Source organism: Glycine soja, chromosome 20 (assembly GCF_004193775.1).
Source record: "Glycine soja cultivar W05 chromosome 20, ASM419377v2, whole genome shotgun sequence".
Taxonomy (NCBI): Eukaryota; Viridiplantae; Streptophyta; class Magnoliopsida; order Fabales; family Fabaceae; genus Glycine; species Glycine soja.
Window position 1 is genome coordinate 11,154,469 of NC_041021.1, and position 11,304 is coordinate 11,165,772.

The 11,304-nt window shown below is 31.8% G+C and overlaps 1 protein-coding gene across 2 annotated transcripts; it reads left to right on the forward strand.

Annotated features, from left to right (window-relative positions):
• Positions 1-846: 846 nt before the first annotated feature.
• On the forward strand, positions 847-7,946 carry LOC114403283 (nitrate regulatory gene2 protein-like). 2 transcript variants are annotated; one of them, XM_028366142.1, is made up of 7 exons: positions 847-1,009; positions 1,775-1,821; positions 2,025-3,183; positions 3,789-3,860; positions 4,249-4,463; positions 5,999-6,222; positions 6,786-7,946. In XM_028366142.1, exons 3-7 carry the CDS (start codon positions 2,082-2,084, stop codon positions 7,525-7,527), a joined length of 2,355 nt encoding a protein of 784 aa, XP_028221943.1. In that variant the 5' UTR covers positions 847-1,009; positions 1,775-1,821; positions 2,025-2,081; the 3' UTR covers positions 7,528-7,946. The 2 variants fall into 2 exon arrangements, with proteins under 2 accessions (XP_028221943.1, XP_028221944.1); XM_028366143.1 differs by lacking the exon at positions 1,775-1,821.
• Positions 7,947-11,304: the final 3,358 nt, after the last annotated feature.

Genomic DNA, 11,304 nt, shown 5'->3' on the forward strand with positions numbered 1-11,304 from the left:
TCCTATGGGTTGCACGGTAAAAAAATAGTATATCTATAATCTAAAATAATAAAAAAAGAAATATTCTTATTTGATGTTGATATTTTATTAGATGATTTTATTTTTAAATTTCTTCACGTTAACTTTCTATTACATTTATATTATTAATTTTTATTCTGTCACTTTTTTTTATTAATTGTATTTAACTTCTGATTTTTTTTTCTTTTATTATTATTTTAAAAATTCAAAGAGGCACCTCTAGTATAAAGATAAAGATTTTTCTAAATTAAACGTATGTTTTTTAATTATTATTTCAATTTTCATGAAAATTGAAAACGGTCAATTCTTGTACAATATGACTGGGCCCACAGTCCAAACTCCAAATAATTTTTTAGTTACACAATTATATTATTTAACACAAAATCAAATTAAAACTGATAAATTGTTTATCCTATGGGTTGCACGGTAAAAAATTAGTATATCTATAATCTAAACTAATAGAAAAAGAAATATCCTCATTTCATGTTCATATTTTATTAGATGGTTTTATTTTTAAATTTCTTCACGTTAACTTTCTATTACTTTTATATTATTAATTTTTATTCTGTCACTTTTTTTTATTAATTGTATTTAACTTCTGATTTTTTCTTTTATTATTATTTTAAAAATTCAAAGAGGCACCCCTAGTATAAAGATAAAGATTTTTCTAAATTAAACCTATGTTTTTTTTCTTATTATTTCAATTTTCATGCAATTGAAAACGGTCAATTCTTGTACAATATGACTGGGCCCACAGTCCAAACTCCAAACTCAGATGGTCTGTCCTTTTTTATGCCTTTTGCATGGAAACATCTACGGGCTGATCGAGATTCGTCCCGCACTTTCACTTTCTCTCTCTACATCTCTTTCTCTCTCTACATCTCTTTCTCTCTCTAGAAAAAAAAAAGTTTCCTTCTCCTTAACGATTTTCTCTGACTCAGCGACTATATTCCAAGTTCTTGTCGTGCACCACTGATTCACTGCACCTTCGGTACCCCAAATTTCTCAACCTTATCAAATTCAATTTATGACAGTATTTGTTTTTTTTATAGTTTTTTTTATGTTCACTGTGCCATTCGGGTTTTGATTGATTTTTCTTTTCTTTCTGTGTTTTTGAGAATTACCCTTTTTTTGTTTTCCTGTTTTGCAAGTGGGTTTTCTCTTACTTCCCTGAAAGTTGTTTCCTTTGTGTTAAAGTTTTTTGCCTTTTGCATCGCCAAGCACTGTGTTTAGAGTTGGGTTGTGAAGTTTACGTTCTGTTGTTGCTATTTTGGTTTGCTGTATTGGGTTGCCTTTTTTTTATTTTTCTATTATTTCAATAGGAAAGTTGAGGGCTTTTGGATGGAGGGTGTGATGTTGTTTATCCGTAGTTATGTGGAATTGGTATGCTAAATTGGGAAAGTTTGCCTGTGGGAATATTCATAGGGTTCTCTTGTGTCTTTTGCCTCCAACTTTGGTTTTTAATTTAATTTTGTTTTGTTTATATGATGTCAATATATTATAATATCATCTGTTTTAGAGTGAATTGTGTAAACTGTAAAGGCAGTGAGTGTTGTTTGAGCATGTAATTTGTTTTCTTTGCCCTTTTTCATTTGCGAACAAAGTTGCATGGAAACTTGTTTCTTGGGAGAGTTGATGTTGTTTTTGCTTTGATTGATCTGGTTTTCCTTTGGCAGTTGCTGATGCTCTTTATTGCATTGGTGGTTCTGTTAACTTTTTGTTTTAATTTTAATTTTAGTTTTTTGTCCGTGTGTAGGTCGGAGTTATATCTGTTGTCGCTATGTATGACGATGGAGATATTTGGTATTTATAACTTTTAACATCTTTACCTCTTGTTTAGACTTGAATGCTAGTTAGTTACATTTATAATGTTTCATAATCTTGTTATGTTGATACAGAGGTGCTTTTGAGCTGTAATTTGTCGTGTTATTACTATGCTTATTGTCGTTACTACTTGTATATAATTATTGTTTCTCTAATATGTTTGATACTGAATGAATCTGTAGATTGAAGTTATTCACCAAAATTTGCATAAGGGGAAAACTAAGGCTAGGTTTGGGCTAATGGGGGCCTCAAGCTCCAAAATGGATGATGATGATAAGGCACTCCAGCTTTGCCGTGAAAGGAAGAAATTTGTTAAGCAAGCACTTGATGGGCGTTGCTCTTTTGCAGCTTCTCATGTTTCATATGTCCAGTCACTGAAAAGTACAGGAACAGCTTTGAGAAAATTCTTGGAACCTGAAGCCCCAATTGAATCTTCCTTAGACACTTCCACCAATGCCACACCAGAGCAGCCACTTGACAAAACCCTGTCCCAGTTCTCACTATCTTCATCTGTGTCCCGACGCACTGATGCAGCTGAAACATTTTCTCCAACTCCCTCTCCTCCTAGCTCTAGTAAGTTCCAAGCACATCATATGAAATTTAGCAGTAGTTCTTCTAAAAAGGTTGAAGAAAAACCACCTGTACCCATTATAGGAACCGTAACATCATCAGGTACTCCACATAATGTCGTTCCTCATCCCACTGATAAGTCAGCATTTGAAGTTTCTCCTCTTCCCGTTGAAACTCCACCATGGGATTTTTTTGGTCTCTTTCATCCCATTGATCATCAATTTTCTTTTCAAGAAGGGAAGGTCATGCACCAAGATATGGTGGGGAATGCTGATGATATATCACGACTTAGGGAGGAGGAAGGAATTCCTGAATTAGAAGATGATGAGAAGGTTTCTTCTCATGAAAGGGAAGACTCTACGGACTCTGAAGATGAATTTGATGATGAGCCTGCCACAGATACTCTAGTCCAAAGATTTGAAAATTTTAATAGAGTTAATGATCATATTAAACCCAATGACTTATCTGCCACAGATAAACATCCGAAGGGGGATTCTGCTTCTGAAGTTGAACTTGGGAATGGGGAGAAAGGGAACTCTCCTGTTGTATCACCATTAAAGACAGCTTCTACAGAAGTTTCGCTTCTAACTGTAATAGATAAATCGAAGGAGAAAGAAAATCACAGGGAAAAAGTTGTTCCTAAGGATTTCTTTTCAAGCATGAAAGATATAGAATTCCTCTTTGTTAAAGCCTCTGAATCTGGTAAAGAGGTTCCAAAAATGCTTGAAGCAAATAAGTCACACTTTCGTCCTCTATTTCCGGCCAAAGAAAGTAATTTTTCTAGCTCTCTAATCTCCATAAGTCCATATGTCTCTCCTTGTTAGTATAATTTGGAGAATATTAAATTTTAGCAGTTTTTAGGAGGATTTGTATCTCTCTCATGGGCTATTAACTTGATAAGATCATGTGGATAGAAAGTGACAAGGATTCTGGACATGTGACAAAATTGACAGGCCTTGAGTTGGGTCTCTGTCTATCACTCTCTTAGTCATGTAAAAAAGTCACATGGGGTCATTCAAATCCATTTATAAAAGTGTACAAATAAAATAAAAATGATGTTTTTATGGCATGCTATGTTTTTCCTTATTGTTTATAGTATACGTTAGTACGTTACATAAGAATGATGATATTTTTATGTGGACGACTTCAACAACAATGCCTTAGCCAAAAAACTAGAAGGGTTTTACCACAGGCTAGGCAATTCCCGTGTAAATGTCTATAACCTTGATCATGATACTTTCTTTGAACTAGATATCTAGCTGTTTTTCTTTGTTTTATAATAAAATTTCATTTTCAAAGAGGTTTTTGGAAGTTTCTTTACATTATTCACTTCAAGATTAAATGCTTTAATGCTTAAACATGTCTTATTATAACAGATCGTTTGGTGGCACCCTCATTTTTGAAGGCATGTTTCTCATGTGGGGAAGACCCTAGTAAACTTCCTGAAGGTAATTTTTATAGTCTTTTGTTGTTGATCTCTCGCCTTACCAGGACCTTGCAGATCTTGTGTTGAGCAGTCTGATTTTTGGTTCATGCTTGTTCCTTTGGATTACATATTTGTGCTAGTAGGAAAGATAATATCCTCTTATTAAATGTGTGTATTGTGCATGAGATTATTGGTAATTTGTATTGAATTTCAATAGCAGTAGGTCTGGTCCGCTTAAATTGTTAATATGTTTAATATTCCTAACCTTTTTTGTGGTTATTGTCTATAATGACTCTCCAAAGTGCTGTGAGATTATAAGCTTTTAAAATTGTCTCTATCTATAGTGCTTGGTTTTGTTGAAAGCTGTTTCTGGGATCCTATATCTGATTTTTTTCACTACACCTTTTTAGAACCTGCTCAAAACTCTGTTAAGTACTTAACTTGGCATAGGACAATGTCATCTCGATCCTATTCATCCGCAAACCCTCCGGGAGCAAACTCAAAAGCTGATGTAGATGATGTTACAAATAATCTCTTTGATAATTTCTGCATGATCTCTGGAAGTCATGCATCAACCTTGGATAGATTATATGCATGGGAAAGAAAGCTCTATGACGAAGTGAAGGTACTGTATACTGTGTATTTCTTAGTAACCTTTAGACATTTCTTTATGTTGGCTATGTTATGTTTTGATATTAGGATGTTGCAGAAGTCTTGGTTTGGATATCAGACTAAGCTCTGAAGTTATTTTGTTAACAATTTATTTTAAGCAATAAGGTGCATGCCATGGTAGAATAAAGGATATCAACCGTTTCTTGGTGAAACAGTTCATTGGTTTGATACAGCTCCTTTTAATTTTACATTCAAGGTACATGAAATTATTATCATGATTGGTAGCATTTCATTCTTTATGGCCTATTTGATACCCTAGATAGTAGATACAATTGTTTGGCACAATAGAAATAATATGCTATCCTATATAGCTTTATACAACATCTGGTGCACACATCACGTTATAAAAGCTTATCCAAATAGTAACTTTTGTTGAGCATTTTCCATATATATAAGGCTCAATAAGAAAACTAGTATGTCAATATTTCCACTTTCCCCTGCACCATATTGCCACTAGCACCCTCTCAATTGCCACCACCATCAATATGACCACTAGTATCTATCGCATCAATACCAATACTGGCAATGTTTTCATATCTGCACCATGCCATCACTGCATCCACCTGTTAGCCTCACTACCTTCTACTGGCATTGCCTTTTGCTTTGAACTATGGGAAAAGGGAATTTTCTCTTTAAATATTTGTTGTTGCTTTAGAAATGTTTATATTGTTGTGGATGGTGGACCAATAAATAGATGGTATAGAATTTTACCGGGCCAGGTTAGATTATATCCTCTTATAATGTTCTATCCTTTCCTTTTCTCATACTTCTGTCTATCCTTGTTAAGCATGCCTACAGTGCTAGATTAAGCAGTTATTTGACACGAAATAATTTTAGTTTCTAGCTGGCCAAATTCTTTACATCAGTTCTTCACATCCTTGGTATTATCAATAAAAAGTTTCCCTTTGAAGAATGTTTATCCATCAAGTCATGTAGATCTAGGATGTTCATGAGATCAAAATTTGAAGAGGGTGTTGATATGGTCAAATTTGGCGTCATGAGTAGTGTTCTAAGAACTATATATGTCCATCATACTTAATAAAAATCGTTTGAAGTTTGAACTTGTTAAAAACCCCGTCTTAGTTTGATGAACAGTAACTAGGCAAGGCTATATTTCTAATATCTGTGGTAAGTATGAATTAAAAGCTAATGGGTGGGATGGATGAGAGCAATAGGGGTGGCTTAGCTTGTGGCAAACAGTTGGTCGAGTGTAAGAAGATAAAGCAAATTAAAATTATGAACCTTTTCCTCCTTCATATTGTGGAACCTTCACCGATGCATGATTTGTTATTATTCCTTTTATACATCATTATTTTTATCCTTTGTGCATCTGGTATTAATGGTTTAGGACTTTAGGGCATAAGAATCTGAATCTGAATCATGTGGAGTCTTATGAAAGATTTGTCTATATCAAAATTAGTTCTGATTCCTTTTATATTGTTCTTAATCAGTTTTAGTAAATTCTCAACCTATTTCTGCTAATTGCAGGCTAGTGATTTGATCAGAAAGGAATATGACATGAAGTGCAAATTCTTACGGAATCTGGAATCAAAAGGAGAAAAGACTTCTAGAATTGATAAAATGCGTGCTGTAGTCAAGGATCTGCATTCAAGAATTAGAATTGCAATTCTTAGGATAGACTCTATATCTAAGAGGATTGAGGAATTGCGGGACAAAGAGCTTACGCCTCAACTTGAGGAGTTGATTGACGGGTATGATTCTATAGATTCATCTTGTTTTTCTAAGGCTCTTTTTCATGCTATCATTTTTTTGCTTTATATTACATTATATTTCGATGTTGGGGTGAAAGGAGCACCATCTGTGAAAGCAATTCAAAGCGTAAACAGAAACTTTTTGAAGAAAAAGTTATTACAGATTGAGTTTTTATTTATTGTGACTATCATTCTAGGTCTGGCTCACACAACTGAAATACAGTTTCAAATTCCTATTTTTATTTTTCATATAGTGGAATAGATTTTAAATAGGTCATCTCTATTAATGTTATTTTGGTGCAAAGAACATGGCTTTCTTCCTGTCCTTTCTGCTGGTCTCTATCAAATGATTATTATCATTCTATGCTCTTCAAGGTTGCTGACTTTCTGATTTGTATCTTAGTAACTTACTGATGCTGTACTAATAACCTTTGAATATGGATCTACATTTGTGTTTTCTTAGGTATTAGGTGTGGTTTATACATGTTAATTTACTTGTCTATAAATATGAACTTGTTGCTTTTTTTGTTGTTTCTTATGTTTCCGTTGTGCTGCGATGGCAGGTTAAGTCGGATGTGGGAAGTGATGTTTGAGTGCCACAAGCTGCAGTTTCAGACAATGTCAACTGTGTATAACAACAGCCATGCTGGAATTGCTGCCACACACTCTGAATTACGTAGGCAAATTACTTCCTATCTCGAAAGCGAGCTCCATTATCTATCCTCTAGTTTTACCAAGTGGATTGGAGCTCAGAAGTTCTATCTGGAGGCCATAAATGGATGGCTGCACAAATGTGTTTCTCTTAAACAAAAACCAGGAAAGAAAAAGAGACCCCAACGTCCACTCCTAAGAATGTATGGTCCTCCAATATATGCCACCTGTGAAATCTGGTTGGAAAAGCTTGGCGAATTACCCGTCCAGGATGTTGTGGATTCTATGAAGAGTTTAGCGGGTGAAATTGCCCAGTTCTTACCGCGTCAAGAGAAGAACCAGGGTAAAGGTGCAAATCACTCCCATTTAACAACTTGGAGTGCTAATAATATCCGTAGCGAATCGTCGGATAATCTATTGAGAGATGGGACATTAGAGGACTGGGATTCAGGTTTTGATCAATTTCGTGCAAGCTTTCTTGGATTTCTCGCCCAATTAAATAATTTTGCCGGGTCTTCGATCATGATGTACACAGATCTTAGACAAGCCATTCAGATTGCCAAGAAGAATTATCATCATAGATCTAATTCTCAGGCTCAAGATGGTCAGTGGAATTCTCTGTCTCAAGATGATAATTCCATGTCTCAATCTTGAGTTGCCAATTCTGAAAAGAAAATCCCAAAACAATAATTGAGTTTCATAGGTTGCATTAAACATGGTGGAGTTGTTGCAGCATTACAGGTTTATGTTGAACTCATGAATGTTGAGTTTCATACAAGTCCATTGGATGTGGCATTTGTACATGAAAGAAAGAAAAAGGAAGGAAGAAAGTATATTTACAGGATGAGCATACTTATATGATAGTTTCATCATTTCAATAATGCAAGACGGTGGTTACAGGTTAGGCAAAGCTGTAATTACTAGGTTCTGTTAAAGTGCTACTATGCATGCTAAGAGAAGGAACTTGTGAAGTGTCATTTTTGTAAACAAAAAGTGTCATATATAGTACTTTTACTTGATTTTCTTTACGGACGTAATTGTTTGAATTTATGATATGCATGGGTGTAGGTTAAGTTTTAGTACTTCAATATTAGGATTTATAATGGAATACTGATAAAGGATCCGTTTGGGTAAAATTTCTTTAGAAGTAATTTTAGAAGACAAGAAGACAAAAAAAAGATTTTTTTTAAAAGTTAAAATGAACTCTTTATTAGTTAATTGCTAATTAATTTGTAGATGTTTTTTCATTTTTTTAGAAAAGTTATATAAGAATTTCTACAAATTAATTAATGGAGAGTTCATTTTAACTTATGAAGAAGTTTATTTTCTTTTTATTTTTTCTTTTCTTAAAAGTGTTTTTGGAAAAATACATCCAAATTGGTCCAAAGTTCCTTGGGTTTCATATAATTCTTTTAAGTTAACATGATATTTTGTTTTTCTAAAATATGTTTTTGATTTATAATAAATATCCAAATTTTGTGCTTATTTTTTAATAAAAATTTTCTTTATTTTTTTCCTTGTTAAAACAAAAAATGTTTTTGGTACCTGGCATTTTTTAGTCACTGATAATTAGCGAATTTTGTGTGTTTCATGATTAAAAAAAAGCATATATTCTTAGTTCCTTTGAAAAAAACAAATAACAAATGAATTTTTTAATTAAAGTAAACACAAAATTCCTTAATTATCAAGGACTAAAAAAGTGTCTAATAACCAAAAGTAAAATTGTTATTCTATTAGGAATTCAATACAAAAAGAAAATAAACATACAATTTAGTCATTTATTAGGGATTGAAAATATATTTTGATATATTTTTTTCTTTTAGCAAATTGTTTCATGTTCTGGTTTTACAATAAATGTTGTTTAAGGAAATGCATTAAGAACTAGCAAATGATCAATAAGTAGTTATCCGAAAGAAGATGATATATGACCAAATAATATGGACTTTTTTAAGGATAAATAGTTATTTTTGTCTTTGAATGTGTAATTCGTTGACAAATGCGTCCCTGAAAGATGGAATACAAACTTTAGTTTCCGAAAATATGAAAAGTACGACAAATATATTCGGTCGTTAATTTCCGTCTGTCATCGTTAATAAAATAGCCTATGTGATACACAAGGACGAATTTGTCATTGAAATGATTGTTAATGTGACCATCTCTAATTGTCAGCATAAGGGTATATTTGTCATATAACTTTTTTGACATTTTGTCTTTCCACTCCGTTGACAAATATGTCCTCAAAGATGAAAATACAAAATTTAATCCTCAAAAGTATAGAAAGTGTGACAAATATATCTAGACATTAATAGTAGATTGTGACTAATTATTACAATTTGAAAAAAATTATAATAATTGTGACAAAAGGATCGAATTAGTAATTTAATATATTTTTTAACTTAACTCATCTCAAATAACAAAAAAAAGTTAGGGTATATTAAAATTTCGATTTGGTTGTTAACTAAAATTTAGATCATAGAATTAGGGTTAAAGAGGTAAAAGTAAAAAAAAAAATAAGAAAAAATATAATAAATAATTATTTTTGCATTTGATTTATTAACTTTAAATTAATGATAAAACTCATAAATTAAATTCAGTCTAAAAGAAAAAAGAATACTTGTGTTATAAACTCCTAAATAATTTTTTTATACTCCCATGCTTGATGAAAGGTTCAAGTAAAAAAGAAATGCTTGTTGTAAATTATTATAGTTAAATTAGATCCATGAATAATTTTTAGGAAAAATTGCAATTACAATGACACTTTTAATTTGTAAAAAAATTCACCTCCTTTGGAATGATTTTTTAAGGTTATGATTTTTTTAAATGATCAGTCAGTTAATAAAAAATAATTGTGTATGATTTTTAAAAAATATTTAAAAATCAACAAACTTTTATTATAATTTGTAATTTGATGTCATTGCATATACTAATAGAAATTCATACTTTATTATGAAAAATTTATTTAAAAAACAATTAAATAAATAGTATTTGATTAAACAAAAACAATGATTTTCTTATCATTTTACAGTAAACTTTCTTTTTCTTTTTCTTTTTTTCTGTGTTAATAACATTTATTTAAGAGTTAATAATCAAATGATTGACTTTTTTTTGTAGTTGAAGAAAAGTAATAAGAATTCATCAAAGCAATAAAAATTCACTTCCATTGATAATATTTTATGCATGTCTCAACCGTTGATGAAGCTTAAAAATTATATAACGGAAACAGAAACTTACCAGTGTGATATAGCTCTCTCAAAATTTTGTCACAATCATTATAAATTTTTCCAAATTATAATAACTAGTCACAATCTACTATTAAAGTCTGGATATATTTGTTGCACTTTTTACACTTTTGGGGACTAAATGTTGTATTTTCATCTTTCAAGGACGCATTTGTCAACGAAGTGGGAAGACAAAAAGTAAAAAAAAAAATATTATGAAAAATATGCCCCTATGTTGGCAATTAGACATGACTACATTGACAATCATTTTAGTGACAAATTCGTCCCTTTGTGCCACGTAGACTATTTTATAAACGGTGACGAACGAAAATTAATGGTCGGATATATTTGCCGCACTTTTTACACTTTCAGGGACTAAATTTTATATTTTCATCTTTCAAGGACGTATTTATCATCGAATTACACTTTCAGGGACAAAAGTGACCATTTATCCATTTTTAATTCCACTATTAGGTTGACCTACACTGGTGAGGTCGCATTGGTCTTTATATACGCATGTTAGAATGACTGATAAATATAATAAAATAAATATGTATTCGTAACTATTAAATTGAAAATGTTACCGGAAAAAATACTAAATTGAAGGGGTGAGTAACTTTTTATTTTATTTTAAAGATTTGACATGCTCATGGAGTTACCTACTAGTTTCCTCAAAATTTGATGGACTAGAAACACATTCAAAGCCCCCACCATCCCATTTGATTGATGTCAATTTCAATGTTTTGTGCATATGTGCAACAACTTTAATCATTGTAGGTCATTGAACACCATGACAATAGTTCATTATGTGTACAAAATCACAATGATGTTGCCTTGTTTCAAGAATTGCTGAAATAGCTGCAAAGTGGAATTTTTAGCTGCAAAGTGGAATTTTTTTTCAACCGGAAGCCTCAATAAAGTACTCACAAGGCAGCCTCAAAGTTCTTAAAGGTCTTTCCTTTGAGATAGTCTCCATGATTTGTCATGCTTTGAGACAAGTAGAATGCAAGGCGATCTAGAGACTCGTCAATATTTAAAATTGATTTTAAATATTTGGTTATCACTTGTTAAACAATTCGGTTGATTTAACAAGTTCGGTTGATGTTAAAAGCATAAAATAATATATATTAGAAAGTTCACCTTTTTGAGTTCAATTTGATCCTATAATTTTTAAAATCGATTCAATTTAGTCATTTAGTTTTTTTAGGATCAA

Excerpts from the sequence above, each read along its gene's own strand:
- LOC114403283 (XM_028366142.1), top strand. The coding sequence starts at position 2,082 with ATGGGGGCCTCAAGCTCCAAAATGGATGATGATGATAAGGCACTCCAG. Across the intron at positions 3,184-3,788 it reads TCTATTTCCGGCCAAAGAAA|ATCGTTTGGTGGCACCCTCA; the intron begins GTAATTTTTCTA and ends TTATTATAACAG. Across the intron at positions 6,223-6,785 it reads CTTGAGGAGTTGATTGACGG|GTTAAGTCGGATGTGGGAAG; the intron begins GTATGATTCTAT and ends CTGCGATGGCAG.